Source organism: Perca flavescens, chromosome 2, assembly GCF_004354835.1.
Source record: "Perca flavescens isolate YP-PL-M2 chromosome 2, PFLA_1.0, whole genome shotgun sequence".
NCBI classification, from domain to species: Eukaryota; Metazoa; Chordata; class Actinopteri; order Perciformes; family Percidae; genus Perca; species Perca flavescens.
In genome coordinates this window covers 43483817-43508256 of record NC_041332.1, presented here as the reverse complement: position 1 = coordinate 43508256, position 24440 = coordinate 43483817, and the positions used below count along the sequence as shown (strand labels likewise).

The following is a 24440-nucleotide window of genomic DNA, read 5'->3' as shown; positions in this document are numbered from 1 at the left end:
TTACAATATGGTCAGAGAAAACAAAAGAAAACAAAACAAGGACAACACTAAAAATGGTCTAATAATTATTAGATAAATGTGTGTATTTCAAACCTTTTTTAGGCTTAAAGGGTAACTACCGCTTTTTTTCAACCTGGACCCTATTTTCCTATGTTTTTGTGTCTAAGTGACTGATGGGAACAACAATATATGACATTGGTCCAGTATTAAGCGAGATCTCTGCAGTTGGCAGCGGTAAAACAAGCTGCAATATAAGTTAATAGGACAATTGTCCAGCTTGTATTTACCTTCACTAAAGTGCTTGTTTTGCCGCTGACAGACTCAGATTAATAAAAAAAAGTGTCTGACAACATTATGGAAAGGATCCCTTCAGAGATAGACCTTTAAACCTCTCTGAGACCTTTCTGTTTAACCAGAAACAGCTCTGAAGTTGCTAGTGCTAAACCCACCAGACTCCATTTAAAAAAGCAATACTTTTAGCCAACATATTTTCACATGTAAATCGGTAAATGGTTTATTTCAACCAAAACTAGAGTTGTGATGGTTGGAAAAGTGGAAAGACTACCCAAAACAGCTTTTCATAGTTTTATTTTGTTTCTGTCGACTTTGAATGAAGTGTGTTATGAGATGCTAAAATGACTGTTTATTTACATGGAGTCTGGTGGCTTTAGCGAATGCAATTTTGCGGATGTTTTTGTTTTCAAAGAGGGTCCTACTCTTTAACAGAAAGGTCGACCTCCTTAGAAATCCTATCCATAATGTTGTCAGACACTTAGAATATTAATCTGAGTCTGTCAGCGGCAAAACAAGCACTTCCGTGAAGGTAAATACAAGCTGGACAATTGTCCTATTAACTTACATTGCTTGTTTCTCCGCTGCCGACTGCAGCGATCTCACTTAATACTAGACCAAGGGGGATCTTAGGAGTTATTTTATCATCTGGGACTCCCCTGAGCCCCTTTATTACAAGTTAGCTGACGTCTTTTAGCTCACCAAGAATAATAAGGTGAAACAACTTCCTGCATGCAACACTAGCTGCTCTGACATCTTTGCTAAAGTTTGAATGTGGAGAAAGTAACATATTGCGGCTTTAAGTTTTTATTAAGCAACTTGCCACACAGATAACAATGTTGTTGCTGTGTGTTTCTCTTGTTATCTTGACTGTAGCAGGCAGGATGACTAGTGATCCTAAAGCTACTGTTCCAAGTTAGATGTCTTGGACACTTCGGCAGCCACTGTTTCTTTATTGCATATCATTCTGGTTGTTGTTTGGGGGCATATACATCTACGATGCCATCTTCTCTCTTTTGGTCAATGCAGCCTCCAGACAAACACACTAACATTGTAACTCACCATGTACAATCAGGACAGTAGTAGACTGCAATCTTTTACAAAGGCAAGACTACATTTGGCTGGTAACTGCAGTCGTTTAATCATTCTCAAACTTGAACACACGGCCACCAGCCACCGTCTCATTTTGATGCCTCCATGCTCCTCTGCACATCTCCAAACCGTCAGAAGTGTGTGTGTGTGTGTGTCTGTGTGTGTGTGTGTGTGTGTGTGCGCTGCCTCGTCGTAGTATTTACAGTAGGAGAAGCCCACAGGCCTAATTGGCATGGTCAGTGATGGAGCATATGCACTTTCCAGTGGGAGCCCATCTGACAGGTTGATGCCGATGACTGCCTACATAGTCTCCATATGTGGCAGACAGAAGGGCCCGTACGCACACTGCCCTTCAACTAATCAAGCCAAGTCACCCAGCTTATACCCCAGCCTTTTAGAAGACTTTATCCAGAATCCGGAGCCAGAACACTACCCCTTACAGCATGCACACAAACAACTATATACACACACACATACACACAGGAGAAAATGTGTTGAGATTTGACGGCAAAAATAAATAAAGAGGGGGTTGGGTAAAAAAGAATGAGTGAGGGAATACAGAGAAAGAGAGAAGCTGCGTGGTGCGAGTGTGAATTCAGCCTCCAGCTGGGCAGCTAAATGGACTTGGGTCAGTCATTAGCATGCAAAGGTCTAGTCCGGACATTTAAGGTTATTCATTCCCCTTCCTAATCCTCCCGGCGCTGAAAACACCCAGCTCCTTCCTGAATCACTCTTAATCAATGCCTTTTTTACTACTTGTTGTTGTCCCGGTGGTTATTTTCCACAACAACACAAAAACCTGCCAGCCGCGGGTCAGCCGAGTGCACCGCACGTTTGGAGTGTTTCAGGGGGCCTGCAGATGTTAGCGCATGCTTAATAAGGTTGATCACAGGAGCCCCAACCTCGCAATGTAATTCCACTACCCAATGTGCATCTGTTCTGCTTGTACTCACAGGAACCCTGTGGTGGTGGAACTGTTTCACAAAGTCACACAAGTCATGCAGTGGCTCGGCTGCTGCCTCCATAACAGGCAGTGGAGGGATCAAAACTCAGCCAAGCCAAGGGGAAACGGTTGGATATTGGCCGTGCACAGCATAGCACACAACTTCAAGGCAACAGATATAAATTGTATAGACTCCAGTTGTTTATTTTACTCCATAGACTGGGGATTATCTGCGTGCATCGCCTGCCTTGTACAAACAGCCCTTTTCCCCGATAGCAAAGTCTGAGATAAGGATGTAGCAGCGCATCACAAGCCCGTACATTATGTGAAAAGACCTTTCTCTATTGGCAGCATCTGTACTTCGCCCACGCCATATCACCTGACCATTGTGCCGCAGGTTATCTACAATGCAAAGGGGTCATCAGATAACTGTCAAAGTCACCGCAAAATATCCCTGGGGGATTTTGTTTCACACATTGTTATCAAAAATGAACTTAACTCATGAGCAAGAGAAGTTAAAAAAAGAAGACTGTATTAAACTGAAATTGCAGCATTCCCTGTGAAGATGTCCTTGCCTCTTCTGAGTTTTATTCATTTCAAATACACCTCCAGTCACAAAGTTAATAGATTGTGAGTTTCCGTGCTGCTGTACTTATTTTATGCTCAGAGTGAAATGCGATGTTTCTGCCTCAGTTTTTCCCTGAAGACGTTGGCTGACCCACTTTGCCTCATCCTGTGCCCCTTGAGGGGGCACAGAATAAGGAATATTTACAGGAGAGTGTTTAAAATCAATCCAATATGATTAAGTAATGAGTTTGAAACAATTAGAGGGGGATCACATTAAGCCATGTGGTGTACTGTATGGTAGTATGCATCACGTGGGTGTAGATCTCTGGTGTTGAACTGAATTGAGTATTGAGTAAGATATTTCTCCTCATCTTACACAGTGATGGTGTCACAACAATAAAACTAATCAAGGCACCTAATAAAAGATACAGCACACATTTTATCTGTTTTACAAAATTTTATGTCATTTTAATTTTGTAAATACTTAAAGCCCAACCTAACCTTAGCGCAGCCCAAGACGATTCTGATTGGTTTAAAGAAATGCTAATAAACCAGAGCAAGTCAGTATTAAGGTATAAGACCTTAGCAAGGTGCATTTTTTCCTTTGTACGAAGGTGACTTGATCCCATAACCAATGATGAGCTAAGCTAAACGAAGGCAGGCTAAGCTTACTGTATAACGTACCGTTAAACTACAGGTCAAAGCTAACATGCACACATCCATTTTTAAACAAGAACAGAGAAAGGGACCTGGGGCGATCAGATCTGATCCGAATAGACCAGGGGACAATTAGGCCCAATCCAAAATGCAGTCGACCCAAATTGATGCAAACAGAAATAGGACAGCTGCGGTTGAAAAGTGTAGCAACACATGCCATTTTTCATGCATTTTACATGCCACTGTGACTCACTGTGTCTCAACTCAAAAGTTTTAAGTAATGACATACCACAAGATCGAAGCTTACAGTGAGTCTGCTTAGATGTCTGCACATCTACATATTATTAGATATTATTCCCAATTATTTTCATGAGCATCTTCAATTTGTAGAAAAAAACAAACCTGAGTGAATAAAGTCCAAATATTCCGAAAAAAGTTTTTACAATTGACTGAGGAGAAAAGGCTGATGGATCACGACAAAGTCCAAAGGGAACAAACAGATTTATCAAATCATGACAGACATGAAGCATGTGTGTTATATGTCACTCCGCTCCACTGAAGAGATAAAAAGCAGCAGCAGATGAAGACTTCAGTGGAGCGATGAGGAGCTGTAACCTGTCAAAAATGTCATATTTCCATCATCGTTTCTACATTGTTTTCCACCGTTTTGAGGTCTGACTGATGCTCTTTTAATCAGATCATCTTGTTGCACCCTCTTCCTCTGCAGTGGTAGCACCAACCAGAGATATTATATATATATATATATATATATATATATATATATATATATATATATATATATATATATATATATATATATTGATGTGCTCACCCGCTAATATTCACATAACAGTGGAAATTAAAATGTAAGGCTATGTTCACACTTGGCGTCTTTTTTTTGTTGAGCTGCCAGCGTCTGTTTTACATTATAATGCTATGGACAGGGTTCATACGCATTTTAACCAATACTTTTCAATGACTTTTCCATGACTTTTTGGCAAATTTCCATGACTGTGTTCCTGAAAATGTCAGTCAACATTATACAATAAGAATACAAATCTGTGTTAAAGTATACCCTCAGAGGTTTAACTATAAAATGAATGACAATTGATGTGGTTCATAGTGGGATTCATAATATCGCTCCCCGAATAGAACGTTGAGGTTAAGACGACGTGAAAATACATTTATTAATGACATATTATTATGCTGTGTTAAAAAAAATTCCATGACTTTTCCAAAACTTTCTGGGTTTTTTATGTTTCCAAAACCTTTCCAGGTTAGCAGCACCACTCCTTTTCTCTGTTATTTCTCTAAGCTTGCTCCACCGCTTAGTTTTATCTGCCAGCGCTTTTTCTTTTTCACTACAAAAGCACCCTAGTCAACTTTTTCTCGTCAAAAAAGACACCAAGTGTAAACATAGCCTAATGCAGATTTTCTGGGTATTATGTTAACATTTGCGCTACATTTGGATGAAAAACTGACCACTGACACACAGACCCGTTGAATGGGACCAGGGTTTCCCCACCATTATAAAGCTTACGCGCATCACCCAAGCCATTTTAGGGCCCACCTAAGCCGAATGAATGTAAAATCAATGTGAACATCAAAACTACATTACAGCTATAATATATTATTTACAACTAAATTACTTTTCTCAGCTCTGATGGTTGTAGTTAATCCCCAGTGGACTTCTTTAGTTTTGTCTTTAAACTTTTTGAGTGTTATTTATTAAGCTCTAACTTTTCCAGTCCTTTAGACACAAATATAACTGTCCAGAATGATGGGGAATTGCATACTTTGTTTTATTGAAAAAAGTCAAATTTTTTCTTGAGGGAGGACCCCGAAAACCCTCTGCCAAATACGTGCCCCTGAGTCTTCCACAAACCTAGGGAAAACACTGAAGACCCTACCCGGACCTATCTGGAGCCCAATGTTACAACATTTTATTGGGGCGCGATCTAGTCTATATCGACGACGTTCCACTTCCGGGATTGTTCAGGTGCCGCCGGAAATTCCGCCGGATGTCCCTCTTTTTAGACCGGATGTCCGTCCCCTTCCTCTTTCTTTGTGTTGGCGTTCTAACCTCCGGTGGATTTGTGAGGACTATGGTTAACTGCTCCTCAGATCTCTGCAGGGTAAATCCAGACAGCTAGCTAGACTATCTGTCCAATCAGAGTTTTCTCTCGCACAACTAAAACAACTTTTGAACGTACACATGTTCCACCAAAACAAGTTCCTTCCTGATGCTATTTTGGCTGCCAGAGTATGTTTTTCTCCCATCCAAGAGTGCTGTGTGGACTAGCCAGACCCTCCTCCGCAGCGCTGTATAGGAAGGTCTGGCAATGCGAGACTACGCCTGGCTGGACTCAGGTCCTGGATGGGGTCCTTGTTACTATTTGTAACAATAATAATTTCCCCCTGGGATTATTAAAGTATTTCTGATTCTGATTACTAGGAACATGCAGACTGTAAAAACCTGTACTTCAAAATGCATGCAGACACAAAAAAAAAAAAACAATCCACGGTTTTGTCTGAAGCTTACTATGTGGGAGAAAGCCCAAACTATGCTTCTACCATAATAGATACAAGGGTCTCTGGCTGTTTGACTGCTGTTTATTTCCCTTCCTATCAATTTTGCCTTGCTACTGTTTAACCTGCTCACCAGACATTTGATCAATAGGCCTGTGTATTGATTGCAGTGCTTGTCTTGTTCTGCAGGTGATTTTGATGCTGACCAAGCTATTTGACTTCAACCTCAACAGTGTGACTGAGAGTTCATTATGGAGGTAAGCTCATCACACGACACGAGCATGACATTTCTAGAAAAGCCTGACAGTAAATTGGTCAGAGGGGACTGGATGGTGAGCGCGAGAAGCCGAAATGGACACCAATAAGATTCTGAATGGAACGTTTACTTTTAAAAAGTTGCCAAATGGTTCCATTGACAAGACCAAAGTGATGTGTTTGTTTTGTCATTGTGAACTGAGCTGTCATCGCAGCACGTCCAGTCTGAAATACCACTTGATGGCCAAGCACACAGCTGATGCCAATTCTCCGACAAAAAAGAAATCAAAGGGACCTTTAGAATAGATAAAAATGTGCGATTAATTGCGAGTTAACTATGACATTAGTGCGATTAATCGCAATTAAATATTTTAATCGTTTGACAGCACTAATATAAATATTTCTGGTGTTTTTATTCCCGTGGTTTGAACTGCTCCCAGCACTGCTCTTAGAAATAAAGAATACCAATACTCACAAGGATCTCATAATGTGAATTAATGAAACATTCAAAGCTCGAGAAAGATGCAACGGTCTTAAAAAGATCTCTCAAATGGCGAGCCTGAGTAGCCGACTGTCTTCAATCGGTTTTAATGTCTGTGGGCATTAGAAATCCTTCATATGAAAGCCACTAATCAACGTGACTGGAGCTTGCAAAGTTATCCAGTAAATTACCTTGACCAGCCTTGAACTCAGCTTAGACTTACTTAGAGCGTCAGCCTCGTTTCTGACTCGATCCTCATTTAACTTTGGTAGATGCCTGTTAGGGAGGAATGTGGCTGCATTAATGCCTTAAAGAAAGAAAGTCATAACCAAGAATATCTGCACGAGTACTTATCATTATCAAATGTATGTTGCATTAGTATTTTTGCCTATGGAGAGTGATGCCACAGACATGGACAGCTCCCTCTTGAGGAAAAGCCGAAGGAGGAACAAGAATGATCAAAGAATAACTACGTAAGAAGTAAAGAAATACATAATATGTGTTTATGTATTTATTGTACCTCTGCAACTTGCTTGTAATAACTGACCATACTTTGTTGTCCAAATGAGACGAATAGCTCGTTTGTAAGCAGAATGTTTTGTAATTTCTTTTTAAAATCCACCTACAGGGGCGTCAATATAGACAGTGAAGGCATTTTGGTGGCACTGGTGCTTGTGGGGTGTTTTTTTTAAATTGGTTGATACAGTAGCAATTTATAACAAAATTATATGCTTATTCTACATAAACTTTAAAAACAAAAAAGCGATAGAAAACTATTGAAATAAATAATTAATAAATATTTCCCTTTTTCTTTGGTATTTTCGTCATACACAGATATGCAATGATGATTGCTGGGTAATATGTATGTTGATGTTGTCTCTATTTGATCAGGTGACGAGACGATACGATATACAGTAGCTAGTTCAGGCAAAAATCTGACAAGCTGAGCGCATCTGCAAGCGAGCAGTCATGCCTTTTAAACACATTAAAGGGCCCCTCATAATAGCTTGACTGGGGCCCGTCGTAATTACCTTACCACTAACTAACTTGACATTAGCAGCTCTGTGATATTTTGAAATGTTAAGAGCCAACGTGTGAAGATGTTATGTTGACCTTTCTGCAAGATCAATGAAAATAAGTCTGAAAGCAGAAAAACTTTAAAGAGCCCCTATTATGTTTTTGTTGGATTTTTCCTGTCTTTTAGTGTGTTTAGTTTGTGTGTGTATGTAATAGATGTATAAAGTACAAAAATGACACAGACAGCACTTTTTCTCAACTGTCTGAAAATGGATCACCCACATTCCTGTTTGAAATGCCTCAATCAGTGATGTCATTAATTGAGAGTGCCAGCCCAGTTTTTCATATTTGCTGCCCATTGGTGCTGCCTGAGCAAGCACAGTCCCAACACCTTGTTTGCATTTGGTTGACCAATCACAACAGAGCGGGCAAGCTGACCAATCGGGAAGGCGGGTCAAGAGCTCAGACAGAGCTTTTTCAGGCTGCAGCAATGGGCGGTATGAGAGACATATGTTTTTTTTTTTTACAGCAAAGCATGTAAACCTATTCTAGTAGATGCCAAGAGTACGACGCTGAAAAGGTGTATAATAGGGGCTCTTTAAATGGGATTAACAAAAACCATAACATATACTACAAGACTGAAAAAAAAAAATTGAAACTGAAAAAGTTAAGTTAAAAAGTTAAGAAAAGCTACAATGTGACCTACAAAACTAAACCAAAATCAAATCAAATTTTTCATTTTCAGCTTATGATCTTTTAAAGATCGACCAGTGGCTCCATGTTTATTGTGCTGTATGTATTCAAGTTTTGTGCAAGTTTTATTCAAAGTCACAGATTTGATTTTAAATTCTAGTGGAGATCCCAAACTTCGAAAAGATACCAAATGTGTCAGACAGAATTACGAGGGAGACATATAAAAACATGCAAAAGACATCTAGATGATTTCCATTTGATGTAATGCTCTACTAACTTAAAAACATGGCCTCTTGGATTTGAATGTTTCACTTGGTATAAGCATCATGTAGCTTCAATGAAGTGTTGAAACAAGCTGAGACTCTTGCTGCATATGTCATACTGTCTGTCAGTGAGTGTCAGTGTGGAAGTGTATCTTTTTCTGTGTATATACTTAAAGGGGTAACATAAAGGTAAACTCAAGATGTATACTCGTCGATACTGGGAATTCATATGTTGTCTACGTGTGTCAAACCTACAGCATCAACACCCAATTCAGAGCATGGACAAATGACAATAAGCCCAAGCCAACTTGTGACATTCAGTTTACTTTCCCTCATTACTTTGTAGAGTCTCAGTTCCACAGACTTTTTTTATTGCAACTGTTGTCACTATGGATTAAATGGCCCTTGGGATATGGAAGGTAGAATCTGTCAAAAAGCTGCATACTAATGTTTATACCTGTCAGCTTAATTCTTTACATTAAAGGTTGAGCCAACCTACATTATATTCCTGCTTCCAAGGTAAATGGCAAGCCAATACACTTTTGACACATTTATACATTTTGTACCTAATACAAAAAAAGAGTGTCAGCTAAATATAGATGACAAACCTTTACCTTTGGATTGATCTCTTTTCAGCACAATAAACTTTGAGGAATAAAAATGATGACACGATAACTTTTGGTCCCACTCTATTTTACAGTACATTAATATGACATAATAAGACCAAATTAGAAATAATGTGGCCTTAACTAGACAGTAAATGAACAGTTATACCCTAATTGGACAACAAGTACCTAAGTTATGCTGTAATTAGTTCGTTATTAGGACGTAATAAGCTTTACCTTGTATCAAATTTTAAAAAAAACTTTACTATTTACTGTAGTTACTCTGATTACAGTAATGTTAGACAGCGTTAGACACCATACACCTAAATGATACTATAATTAGAAACTGCATATATTAAACCCCAAATACTGTTTACTATAATTAGTCACTGTTATAATAAATTAAACTGTAACTAGAAACCAAATATCGGGCATAGCCTTTCAGTGTCATTATTTGCTTATTAGAAGAAAACTACCGTTAAGCAGTGTTGGGCAAGTTACTTCCAAAATGTAATACCTTATAGATAACTAGTTACTGTCATTTGAGAGTATTATAGTTTTAGTTATATTACAATGTTAGTGTCTCTGAATTGTAATGCTTTACACTACTTTTGCTTGACTTTTGAGTTACTTTCACCAAAATAACAGCGGAAGTATGACTTGGCAGGTAGCTTGTGAATTTCAGCACGGGATCAACAAAGGCTCTTCTTTATCCACTTTAATACATCACAAGTTGTGATGTATTAAAGTGGATAAAGATGAGCCTATTATATATATATGATCAAGCAATAATAGATTTTAACAGGTCAAAGATAAGCACAGTTCATAGTATATTTGTGTAGGTAGATAGAGCCTATATTGAATACCCGTTACCTGCCTTTTAGTAAGAGATATTGTAAATGAGAAAAAGAAAAGAAGTGATTTAATGTGACAGTTTGCTATGATTATTCATAATATTTTGTATTATTAATCTGAATCTGCAAAGTAACTAAAGCTATAAAATAAATAGTGAAGTAAAAAAGCACAGTAGGCCTACTTGACTCTGAATTGTGGTGGAGTAGAAGTATAAAGTAGGAGAAAATTAAACTACTCAATTAAAAGTACCTTACAATTGTATTGAAGTACGGTATAGTTACTTTCCACCGCTGACAAAATGTAATGATATTACATGTAGCAAGCCTAAACATTAATTCCCAACATGTCAGCAGCTCGGACACACTGCTGTCCGCGCTGACGTACCGTCACCTGTTGGGACACAGATGTTGTCCGTACCGTCTCTGGTTCTGGCTCTGACCACGGGAACAGAGATGGGACGGCTCGCTTCAACGCAGCGTAATAACTCCTGAAAAGAATGTCCATCTCGCAAATCCGTCTATGCAGTCATCTCAACCATCGAATCCAGCAACAGGAAATGACACTCACAGACTTTTTTTCTGTGCCGAAATGTTTCGCGGTGTTGGTGAATTCTAAAAAATAAACAATACACCATTACATGTTGGGTTAAAAAGCACTGTAACTCGCTGTAAGGGGTATAAAATTACCGAAATTGTATTAGTAATGCATTATATTACTGCGTATGTTACAACAAAAAGGAATACATTACTGTAATTAGTTACTTTTGTAACGTGTTACTCCGAACACTGCCGTTAAGTAATGTCAAACCACGTCGAGTCACCTTTGAATGCTTCTTCACACAGTCCCTCATAACCTTGATGCTCTCCGGTGCCCCGTGGTGTTTGTAGGTGGTGAATAGCCTAATTAATAGGTTAATATACTGTATATACTAAATACATGCTTCATCGATACTCTACTCCCATGTCACTTAAGACATCAGAACATTTAATGCGTAAGGGATAATGTAGAGCAAGGCTGTCATTATAGCGAATGTATAATATATATGACATTACATGCAGTTTCCAATTACAGCATAATTTAGGGGTGAGTGTCAAAGTATATGGGAGCTGTACCACTTTTAATTTGGGTATGATGTTTAGACCAAAAAGCTTGGAAATTCAAGTGATTGCTAAGAGGTTAAAATGTCAATGACGTCATACACATCCTATGCCCGGAGATACTGCTTTACGGCCAACTCTGAGTCCTTTGTTCTCTCGAGGCATCGACAACACAGCTGACAGGTTAGACTCTCCCTGTCAATACACATGCTAGGAAGAGGTTTGCTAATGTTTTATAGCCTAGAAATCTAGACACAACCTAGTGGCAGCAAATTTAATTTGCAGCCAGGGGGGTCTAGGCACTCTCCGTTGGCTTGCGAGCTGGAAAAACCAAACTCTGGTCAAAACTCTGCCCCCGTCAGACACCGCCTACCAAGAGTCTCGGTCTGTCCGAGGTTTCTTCCTAAAAGGGAGTTTTTCCTCGCCACTGTCGCAATAGCCACTGCTAATGCTTGCTCTTGAGGGAATTACTGTAATTGTTGGGGCTTTGGAAATTATAGAGTGCTGTCTAGACCTACCTATCTGTAAAGTATCTCAAGATAACTCTTGTTATGATTTGATACTATAAATAAAATTGAATTGAATTGGTCAGGCCAATCACATTGTGTATAGAGTCGGTGGGTGGGCTGCTGCTGCTGCTGGGAACCGCAGCCTTCTGGAAGACTTGGAGTTCAGCTTTTTTTTGAGAAAAGAACAAAGAACGACACAGAAGTCATTCTTAAAAAAGGAAGATGTGTTCGGAGTTTTGCCGACCGGATACGGCAAAAGTTGAATCTATCAACTAGCTCCGCTACCTTCTTCGTTGCTCTGCCTGGTTGTAGCGCTATCCTATTACGTGCAGAGGGAATTTGAAAGACAACCGTTTATTCCGCCCCTCGGATTGAGCTCTGTCAATGGTGAGTTCCCAGACCCAACATCTTAATGTGGGTCTGGCTTGTCAGGCTAAATGTTTTAAAGACCACGCCAAAATATTCACTCTGAAATTCTTGTTCTGCTTCGGATGCTGTCAAGCGGGATCTGCGATCGTAATCAGTCCTTCACTGACCAATCAGCATTCATTAGCAGAATGCTAGCGTGTTATGGGCAACAACGACTCAACCTGTAAGAAATAAAAGGACATAAGTACTCGTTCATTCAACTTTCGATCTATAATCCATGTTGAACTTGCAAAAACTACAATCAAATCTGAGATTTCTCAATGACAATCAGGCGAAAGAGACACATTTAGAGTCTTATTTCCCATTCATTTGGCACTCGCCTGCGATCACCCCCAGTGGAACTCTGTTGGAACTGCAACCAAATTCGATACAATGGGGCTGAATAGGGAGTGGAAAGGCTTTCCGTAGACCGGCTTTGGTACAACGCAGTAAAATTGCGCTTACTCTGCAGAGCAAGCTATCCAAATTGACACAGCGCATACAAACAGGGAAGGTAGCCATATAACAGCAATTTGAGGAGAACAAGTAGGCCTATGTGCCCAGTCGGATTATCACCAGTGTTAAATTGTGTGAAAAATGTGCAATATGTGAAATTGTAAAATTGTGTCATTTTCTGGTTTTGCGCCACCTTTTTCTTTCCATCTAAAATTCCATTGTAAATGTAGCACTGCACTTACCTTAGGCCTTAGGTCTTTGATGAAGGTACCACGCCCTCATAATAGTGCATCTGCTACTAATGTTTCATACAGGTTATTATAAATGTGATGCCTTGACAAAAGAGAGCTTAGTAATGGATGGATGATTATAGGTGCATGTGATAAGCAGACATATTGACAGAAAGACAGCTGCATGAACAGATGATAGACATTTTGAGAGAGGATAATGAATATTAATGAGCAATTTACAGTCAAGAAGAAAGACAAGCAACTGATAACTGCATTTAAGATAGCCAATTGGTCTGCCAGAAATCCAGCACTCCTCAGGGGGAGTTGGAGCTAAACTAGGCATCTCTGCCTGTTGTGGCCCCAAAAAGCAGCATGAGGTAACAGCGTGAAACTTTTGTACCTAAAAATCACGTGGTTCAATGTGAACTCTGTCAACCTGTCTGTCATTGCTTAATGCCAAAGGACATATGAAGCAAAATATCTCATATTTCGTAAAGCTGGCCCACAGCTTTATGCAACCCAACAGCTAAAACCTGACAAGCCCCAACAAAGGTTGGGTAGCGGAATTCCAATGTGTATGTTCAGACTGAAGTGAATTTTAGGTGAATTAGGTGATTACATAAGAATGGAAATACAAAAGAACGCACACAGAGATCTGAATTTGCTAGCCTGAGGCGAAAACACATTTGAGCATGAAAGACAAAGAACAGTAATAACAAGCTCCTGGTGAGTTCTTAAATCTTTAGTAGTCAGACTTGTTTCATAAACACACATCCCGATATGACAGCTGTCAAATCGGGATGTTGGGACGTCCTTCTCTGTTGAAATCTTCAACCTTACTTTTTTTTAAAACTACGCTCATGTCTAGGGTAGCTTTGAGAGAGGAGGTTTGCCAGCAAACCTGAAGGGCAGGAATTGGAACGGGATTGCAGATGTGGAGGGAAGGAGTACAGGGTATTATTTAGCCTGCTGAGCATAAGATACACTGTTTCAGCTTGCTGAGGGTTTCTAAATTCAAAACTAGTGTTTTCTTCGCACTAATACAGAGTGTGACCCCATGTTAACATTCCCGAGATGCATGCAGCTCCCACCGCCCAAACCATGATTAATCAAACCCCCACGGAGAATGTGAAAGCTGTGTAGTAGCTGCCTATCAAAGTGTAGTATACTCTGGAAATTATAATTGAAACATATTCTAATAAGTGACTATAGACATAATTCTAATCTTTCTCAGAGAAAGTAAAAAGGGTGTAAGGCTTTTGATTGTGTGTGTGTGTGTGTGTGTGTGTGTGTGTGTGTGTGTGTGTGAGAGAGAGTATGTTTCAAGATGTAATGGGAATAGCTCAGTCGTCCTCCTAGCATATCCAGAATTCATTTTCCTCAGTGAGCCATATCAATAGCACTGATATCATATTGTGTCCTCGTACAATGTTTTCTAAAGTCCCCCCTTGTTTAATCCAACGTGTAGACAGTCTGAAGCATTGGCTCACCTTCAGCCCCTGTGAAGGGGCAACATCCTCACAACGGATACCACGGCAGTGTGGTCAGAGCTGGGTTTTACACCCACACATAACCACTGAATAGCCTTTCAAAAACCACTAGCAAGGCAGACAAGTTTCGGTCCGAATCATCGTCCTTGAGAAACTATCATTTTTCATTCAATGTAACTTCCATCATCCTGGGGTTTCAGCTGCTGGGTTGGGCTATTTTATTGGTTCATGTTGAAAGTTGCTGTGACACTAAAAATAAGTCATTGGCCCCTAAATCAAGTGATTCTGTGACAGGGGCCTCTGAGGAGCCGATCAATAGCCCGATGATGTCATTGTCCCATGCTCCTGGCTCTTGATGGTTTCTGATGAATCATACTGGACTTATCCAGCAGAGTTTGCCTGGTGGCAATGCATTTTCTCACCATGAAACCAGCATATAATGAATACAATTTCAGGTTATTGGGGGTTATTGTCCATCTTCGCATGTGTATTTTTACGTAATTCTGCGTACAATTATGCAAAGTACATGTTCATTTTATTTCAGTGTGATATGATACAGAAGATAACTGACATGCACTACTTTGGCAACATCTTAAAGGGCTAGTAAATGACACAGTATCGCCAGCGTGCCATGAATATTCTGTATTTTCATGGCTGTATGTAAACTTCAAGCGTGACGTTCTCAGTAAACTCCTTTAACCCCTTCAAACGAGGACTTTAGTCTGGATTTAACAGCTACACTGAAAGAAGGTGGAAAAAACCCACATCAGTCAATGTGAGTGATTGCTTCATTTGAAGTCACACAAGGCATGCTGCGGTGTCTTTGCTGCATTTTAAGATTTGCATGCTTTGGGCTTTTTTCCTCTATCTTCATGTGAAATTAGAATAGCTCATTGAGCCTCAGGCTGATTGAGCCTCAGGCCGCTCAAAATAAATTAGACCTGACAGCTCAGAGTCTGAAATGCTACATTTTTACTGCACACTAATTTGCATTAGCACTTTGACCAACATTTGACTATTTAAGCACTGTTCTTGATTCAACTGTTTAAAGCTGGCTTGTCGCTATTTTCATTTAGGAAATTATGAGCTACTATATGAAGTGAGAAGAAGAGAAAACACACACACACACACACACATACACACACACATTTATATATATACAAAAATGTGTAACAAACAATACAAAACCATGCACACATAGACTTGTTGGAGTAAGTTGCATAACTGTAGTTTAGTATTTGGGGCAGACTTAGTGAGGTTGAAGGCTGATGCGGAAAGCAACAAGTCCTCCAAACCATACGACCATATATGTTGTTTATTACGATGCTGTAATACCACCCACAGAAGCGTTTCATAAATGAGCGTCTCTAGCTATGACCGATAATATCTAAACCAGAGAATGTAACGGTTGTGGTTTTAAACATGCCATTAAAGTTGTGAAATGGTCACTGTTTGATTAGGTTTAGGCACCAAAACTATACATCCCTCCATCTTCATCAAGGGTCAAGCAGCGCCAGCAGGGGACCCCAAACTTCCCTTTCCCGAGCCACATTAACCAGCTCTGACTCTCTGAGGTACTTGAAGTCACTTGAACACTTGGGGTAAGGACTCGTTAACCACCTGGAGTAGCAGTTTTGTAGTACTCGAAATCGGTCTTGGTCTTAAGACCAGTCTCAAGACCACTTTTTGAAGGGGTCATCTTGGAATCAACCATATTTTTACTTGGTCTTGTCTCGGTCTCAGATTAAGAGGACTCAGGACTTAATTTCAATACCGGTCAAGACTACAGCTGCAGGGATATCACTAAATTGCTTGTCCATGGACCTTTGTCACAGCAGACATCTTGACTTGTCATAGTAGGAAAAGCACAGCTGAAATTGATCACCTTAACAATGGCTCAATTCCATCAAGTGTTCCAGTAAGCTATTTCAGTAAGTCAGCATGCACAATACCAGGACCTCTCCTAAGTGGAATGCAGCCATCATTAATGGTTTTGAATACAACTGTGCTGTTCCTATTATGACATGTCAACATGTCTGCTGTGAAAAAGGTCTATTGTCCGATTTATGTATTAACATCATTACTGTGATTGGATGTAAAACGTCCTGCTTCAAATGAAACCAATAACTTGACTCATTTCCAATATGAAATGTGTTACCGTAAACCCCTCTCTCCCTGACCCCTTAACACACACTCCCAACAAAGTGAATACGGGTGAATGTCTGGGAGATTTCAGCCAAATCCTTGGTAATAAAATTTGGTTACATAAACCATAACATAAGGAGTTTATTTCCAAAACAACATCTAAAAGAAAACAAATATTAGCTATACATATTAGCTAGTTGTGTATATTCTGTATGTTATGGAAATAAAAGAGGCAAATGAAGAATAATCTTAATTTGTTTTCTGTGGGTGTTTTTTTTTATGAGATTATGGATCTTTCAGATCAATTTTTGGAGTGCCTGTGGTTAGGATTTTCCACATTTTATCGTGTCCTGCAGTGGGACTCGCACTAGTCTGGTCTTGGGCTTGTCTCGGTCTCGATAGACTCTGGTCTTGGTGATGACTTGGTCTCGGTTTAGGTGGTCTTGACTACAACACTCTATCGGCTTCCTGCTGAGAACCATGGCCTCACATTTAGACGTGCTGATCCTTAGCCCAGCCAGTTCTGATGTCGGGGTGTTGGATAGCTCACCTGGTTGACCGTGCGCCCCATGTACAAAGGCTCTGTGCTAGCCACAGCGGCTGCAGGTTCAATTCCAACTAAGGCTGAACGATTTGGGGAAAAAAATCAAATACTAATAATATTACGATTCAATTCGCGATTTTCTTTTTTTTAAGGTTTAGCTAGTTAGTTTAGTTTAATCTTCACTGTGTAACAGATAAAACATGTCATGAAGCATTATAACATGAGACACCATCTAAACCAGTGGTTCCCAACCTTTTTTCCTTGGCCCCCCCTACTTATGTCTAAGAAAAGCTGAGCCCCCCAAATCCGAAGTTGAGGTAACTCTGGAGATAGAGCCTTACTTTCCTTTTTGATACAGAGCAGTTATCAGCACTTTTACGTTTCTCCGCCCTGTTTCATTCATTAAATAGTGATGCCGTGGCGGCAGGAAAAACGAGGATGATAGCAGCTAGCAGCTGACCTGATGACAGCAAGGGTCCCAGGTTAAGGGGTCCCGGAGGTTTGGCCTACTAAGTAGCCTGCCTACAATTTTAAGCGAGAACAAAAATATATAGTTTTTATACAGACTTTTGTATACATTATACACTCACCTTAAAGATTATTAGGAACACCTGCAAGATTTCTCATTAATGCAATTATCTAATCAACCAATCACATTGCAGCTGCTTCAATGCATTTAGGGGTGTGGTCCAGGTCAATCTCCTGAACTCCAAACTAAATGTCAGAATGGGAAAGAAAGGTGATCTAAGCTACTTTGAGCGTGGCATGGTTGTTGGTGCCAGACGGGCTGGTCTGCTCAGTTACTGGGATTTTCACGCACAACCATTTCTAGGGTTTACAAAGAATGGTCTGAAAAAGTAAAAACATCCAGGATGCTTCAGTCCTGGGGGGCCAAAATGCCTTGTTGATGCTAGAGGTCAGAGGAGAATGGGCCGACTGATTCCGGCTGATAGAAGATCAACTTTGACCCAAATAACCACTTGTTACAACCGAGGTATGCAGCAAAGCATTTGTGAAGCCACAACACGCACAACCTTGAGGCGGATGGGCTACACCAGTGGAAGACCCCACCTGGTACCACTCATCTCCACTAAAAATAGGAAAATTAGGCTACAATTTGCACGAGCGCACCAAAATTGCACAGTTGAAGACTGTAAAAATGTTGTCTGGTCTGATGAGTCTCAATTTCTGTTGAGACATTCAGATGGTAGAGTCAGAATTTGGCATAAACAGAATGAGAACATGGATCTGTCATGCCTTGTTACCACTGGGCAGGCTGCTGGTGGTGGTGTAATGGTGTGGGGGAGGTTTTCTTGGCACACTTTAGGCCCCTTAGTACCAATTGGGCATTGTTTAAATGCCACAGCCTACCTGAGCATAATTTCTGACCATGTCCATCCCTTTATGACCACCATGTACTCATCCTCTGATGGCTACTTCCAGCAGGATAATGCAACATGTCACAAAGCTCCAATCATTTCAAATTGGTTGACAATGAGTTCACTGTACTAAAATGGCCCCCACAGTCACCAGATCTCAACCCAATAGAACATCTTTGGGATGTGGTGGAACGGGAGCTTCGTGCCCTTTAAGGCAGTTCTGAAGGCAAAAGGGCATCAAACACGGTATTAGTAGGGTGTTCCTAATAATCCTTTAGGTGAGTGTATATTCTAGTGTATTATTATAATTTGTTTAACATGTGCAAATATTTTTTTTTTTTTACCTCAACCTCAAACCAGATAAAGACTTGCGCCCCCCCCTGTGATCTTTGCCACCCCCTTAAGGGGTGCCCGGACCCCAGGTTGGGAACCACTGATCTAAACTATTCTTATGCAAGGATGAGAACATAGATATGAATTGCCAGCAATAGTTTCTTTTAATAAGCATGGAACATTTAACAACATTTAACAGTCAAACAGAACATTTATTACAAAAGCTAAAGTTATAATAATAATAATATTAATAATAATAACTAATAATCAGTACTCTCCTGTAAACAGACATTTCTGATATGCCTCAGTTCAATAGCACCTTCTACGATCATGTTAAATAAAATAATAAAAAATAAATGAAAACTCCAGTCCCCAATACGTGAAATACCAAAAAAGATTTAACGGCCACATGCACGCAAAACAAAGAACAGAGAAGCTTCATTCTCCACTATATCTTTACATAGCAAATATTTGTTTTCTGCTATATTAATGTTCTGAATGTCGAGTACAGCCCCTTTAACTGCTTGAACTCTTCTCAAATAATAATGCCATAGTGCTTTAGAACAAGGGTACACAGTTCCCTGTAACCTAAATTTAGAAACACATCTTCTGCATCAGATTATATACACAAGTGTTCATACTCCATGCAACTACACCGATTGTTAGAATGGCCGCATCGCGGTTGGATATTTACAACAGGAGACTTGAGGCAGACGTACGGTGCAAATCAAAATGTGATTATTTCACCGACAACTAACACAAAAATGGAAGCCATGATCGCAACAAACAAACTGAGCACCACAGGCAGCATGTGGTCCATAACGGCAGCAGCGCTAGATGGAAACTGGCAGCCTTTTATAGCCTGCCACTGACATTATCTCAACCCTATCACAGTACAAGAGAAATCTGAAATGTACTCAATATAAACAATTATACAAAATACAACAACCACATCAAATACATTTCTACTTCCCTACTGTTATCGCAATGTACTTGCATTATGTTACATAATACAATCAAGTCTGAACAATTCATCAAAGTACAGTTAATCAAAGTACTCACACACCCCTTCGCTACTTGAAACATGGCATCTCCCGGAACCTTTAAAATGGGGCTCAATACAGTGGGGACCACTGCATGAAAAGTGAAATTTCCGTCCCCGTAAACGCCTGTAAACACCTGTAAACGCCCGGAAATCCTTGGAAATCCCCCTAATTTTCAGCAGTTATCGACAATTTACAGCCTGTGAACGTCACGTTCGTCTGTGCCACATATTGTCGGAAACAAACCATGATGTATGTGGAGAGCCCCCGCGGAGGTGTTAATGGATCTAATTAGAATATGAATAGGAGCCTGGCCAGAGAACGTCTGGCCTGGCTGGAATTTACTCACTCGCTATTGGATGAAACCACTACTTTTAAACAAGAAAAATCTCCTGTGATTGGTTGACAGGTCTGTCATGGGTTAGGCTGGTCAGCCTGGGCCATTATTATTAAAAAAAAAAAAAAAAAAAAAAAATATATATATATATATATAATTTTTATTTATTTATGTATGTATTATATATATTTATTTCATATATGCTATGTTGTATATTCATGTCATGGTTATCCTAATTAAAATGATTTGCCAGGAACGTGCTGTTTATTCAAAGATAGAGCTTTATTGACACAAAACACAAACGCAATCAGAAAAAAAACTATGTACAAAAAAACACAGCACACATAATAAATATATATGTCCTGTGGCCGGATCTATGGTGGCATTCGGTCACGGTCCAAATGTCCTGTAGGTCTATGGTCTTCCAAATGTCACCTCAGGCGCAGCCAGCACACTCTGTCTCGCTTCCAGCAGCTGTAAAATCAATCAATAAAGACAATCAGTACTGCCCGATATACTGCTTATGGACACAACACATCTATGAATGCACCTGAAAAATATTCACATTAACCAAAAACGGATCTTCTCTTTTCTTCTCGACCGACTCCGAGCTGAACTCTTCACAGCTTCTGCCCGCGATGCATCTGGTTGTTTCTAGCTGAAGCTCCTGCGTGCTGTCTCGTAATATGTCTTACAGTCAGCTGGAAAACAATTAAATGAGAGTGGTATGAATAAAAAAACATAAGTCACAGTAAAATTAAACAAGGAAAGATGAAAAAGTAAAAATTATTTACACACAATGGCTCATTATCAGCATCATGTAAATCTGGACTTGCAGACAGCTCCGAGCAAATATAGGTCACGGCCTCGTTATGAGGCGAGGTTAGTCAGTTTGAACTGTATTCAACAGGTCCATGCATTATTGTCTTATCAACCTCTTTGGCAAAACTAATGTGTATTTTATCCGTAAATCTACATCAAATTTGTAAATCAATATACTAAGTAGCAGATAAACATTCTCATGTTTAAGATGACAGAAACTTAATTGTCTGTCACAAGTAGTGAGTAGGTATGTGCTATGGGGATACCCAGTCTGGGAAGTCATGTAAACTCTTCTTGTGGGCCTTAAGTCACTCATGCACTGCAATTGCATGTCACCAAGTTAAAAACATGTTATAACAATCCTACAATGTAAAAGGCAACTTTTAACACTCATTTTCTTTTAAACAAACCTAAGAGAAATATACTGAGGTAAATATTATACACAGTTAGAAAGTGATTGAATTTCTTTTGAAAAAGTTAATTTGGTTTAAAGGGGTGATAGAATGCAAAACCGATTTTACACTGTCATAGTTGAATAACGACAGTTCGGTGGGTAAATAAGACTCAAAGTCCCACTGATACCCCTTTACTATGAAAATTTCATATTTTGAAACTGATGCTGAAAACGGGCGAATCCCAACAAAGCTGGAAGTTGACGTCAACCTCCCTAAAACCGGAACCTTTGTCAGCCCATGGGTGTATTAAGAGAACGGTCACGCCCCAACATTTACATAGGCTACACAACTGACCTGAGATCAGGTAGTCTTCTGAATCTAGGTTGCGCAGATCTCTGCTATTCCATTACAAAATTCCCTTCTGAAACTTTTTTATGCGAGAAATCAACTATGTAAGGCTCAAATATGGGCCATTTTACGAAAATGGATGGCTAATTGCAAATTTTGTCCAACTGTGTGTCGGAATTCTGCTGCCGGTGCTGCCTGTGTTGCTGCCTCGCCGCCCGGCCTGCCTTCCTTCACACACCCCGGCCTGCTCTGAGGTACTTGGAGCTCCGACACGACTGGCAGCCCACAGCACTCCATACCCGCGCAAAGTCACCGTTTTTTGGATAATGGACTACTAAACGCTGGTGCTCTGACAGAGCTCCAGGGCCTGCAGCTCCCCTCTTCCTGCTAGCTAAATGCCCGGTGTGTGTGATTGAGAGCGTGGTCAGTGAGCTTGTTACGCCAGCAATCTGTTACCACAGGTTCCAGTTAATCTTTTAATGTGTGTAATTATAATGTGTTGAGTTATTTAAACAAACGATTGGGGAAATAAACGCCGCTTGTCCGCGAGTCTCATTGATAGTGCCTGCGACTGGATGTAGCTCTATCAATGAGAGCTAGCTCCTCCTAGAATTCCTCTGAAATTCACAAATATTCATTAACTTGAAATCGGACACCGTTGTTAGCTTTATAAGACATTTAGGGAGATGTTGTATACGTGGCGTGATGAAATTCAAACTGTAAATATACAGAAATTACGCCAAAAATGAAGCTAACTATCCGTGATTTGTAGCTAGCCACACATAGCTAGGATTGAAGGGACAGTCATAGCTACCGAAACCCCCACTGTTCACAAAAAATCATTAACTTGAAATCGGACACCGTAGCTTTATAAGACATTTAGGGAGATGTTGTATAAGTGGCGTGATGGAATTCAAACTGTAAATATAGCTAGTTATGCTGACAGCCAGCCAAGATGAACTGGAACTGTTGTAAGAGATTGCTGGTGTAACAAGCACGCTGACCGAGCTATCACTGTCACACACGGGCCATTTAGCTAAAAGTTAATACAAGGGTATAAGGTTTGAATCTTAAAGTGATGGTTCGGAGTAATGTCCCCCTAGGGTCCTTTGCACCATGACCTCGAGCCAAACCCCCAGAAGCTTTTTTCACCTGGGTCGAACACTGGGAGAGTTAGCGTAGAGTAGCGTTATCAGCTGAATAGCTTAGCGCAAGGGCTAATGGATCCGAAGTGTCTCTTAACATTACCCCACTAATAATGCCCGAAATGATACCAAACGTCTACAGTAGTACATATAGGTTATGCACTCATAAAACGATGGATTGTAAAGTTTGTAAGTACACCAGAAGTTTATGAACACTTGCCTGCTGGCTTCTGCTCTCTGCTGTTGTTGTTGCTGCTATAAGACGAGTGCTTAGGGCCATCTACAAATTACAACACCGAAAAGAGATGCAACAAAAATATTTATTAATTTAACTTATTTTTTAAAGTAAGTGCTGTAGAATAACTAGCAGGAGACAAGTTATAATTGAGGTAAGTTTGGAGACACTACTTTATTTAATCATTAAATTAATAAATATTTTTGTTGCATCTCTTTTCGGTGTTGTAATTTGTAGACAGCCCTAAGCACTCGTCTTACTGCAGGTAGCAGCAGCAGAGAGAGCAGAAGCCAACAGGCATGTGTTATTTACATACACTTCTGGTGTACTTACAAACTTTCCAATCCATCGTTTTATGATTACATAACTTATTTGTACTACTGTAGACGTTTGGTATCATTTCGGGCATTATTAGTGGGGTAATGTTAAGAGCCACTTCGGATCCATTAGCCCCTGCGCTAAGCTATTCAGCTGATAACGCTAACTCTCCCAATGTTAGACCCAGGTGAAAAAAGCTTCTGAGGGGGTGTTTGGCTCGAGGTCATGGTGCAAAGGACCCTAGGGTGACATTACTCCGAACCATTACTTTAAACATATACTGCACCAGTATTTTCCCCACTTCACATATTTTGCTCTTTTTCTCTCTCCAAATTTTCATGTTCCACTTGTTGCCTTATTGTTAAATACTAGTTCCTTAGACATTTCTCCAGTGTGGTTAAAGCTTTCAGACTGTGGACCCTATATGCACTGTTGTATTTACACTGATGTTTTTAGGTCGAAAAAAAAGGGATGGGTGAACAACTTCTTTGGACAGATGCCAAACCAGAAATATTACAATTTTACATAATGTGTCATTTCACATGTTCCACACAGTTGACACAGGTGATAATCGGACTGGGAACACACCTGTTCTCCTCATCATGCTGTTATACTGCCCACTTCCCCATTTGGGGATACTCTCAGAGAGATGCTTTAGATCCTGAAAGCCTGTTCATGCTAACTTCTTCCAAAGTCTGCCAACAACAGTGCCTGCTGCCAATCCAATTTCAACAGGCAATCGGCCCCATTTGGCATAAAATTAGTGCCATGTGGGGTGCCTGGATAGCTCATCTGGTAGAGCGTGCGCCCCATGTACTATGGCTTAGTCCTTGTTGCAGCGGCCCCACTCTCTCCCCTTTCACATCTTCAGTTTTCCTATTAAATAAATGCCCAAAAAATAATCTTTTTTTTTTTTTTTAAGTGAGTGCCATCAGCTTTCATTGACAAAACCTCTGGG

At 40.1% G+C, this 24440-nt stretch overlaps 1 protein-coding gene across 1 annotated transcript in view; it reads left to right on the top strand.

Moving 5' to 3' along the window:
* Positions 1–24440, top strand: part of sorcs1 (sortilin-related VPS10 domain containing receptor 1) — a 171403-nt gene that overhangs the window by 9456 nt on the left and 137507 nt on the right. Inside the window, exon 2 of the mRNA XM_028589998.1 lies at positions 6269–6336. Coding sequence (XP_028445799.1) covers positions 6269–6336 — 68 coding nt within the window. The remainder of the gene's footprint in view (positions 1–6268; positions 6337–24440) is intronic.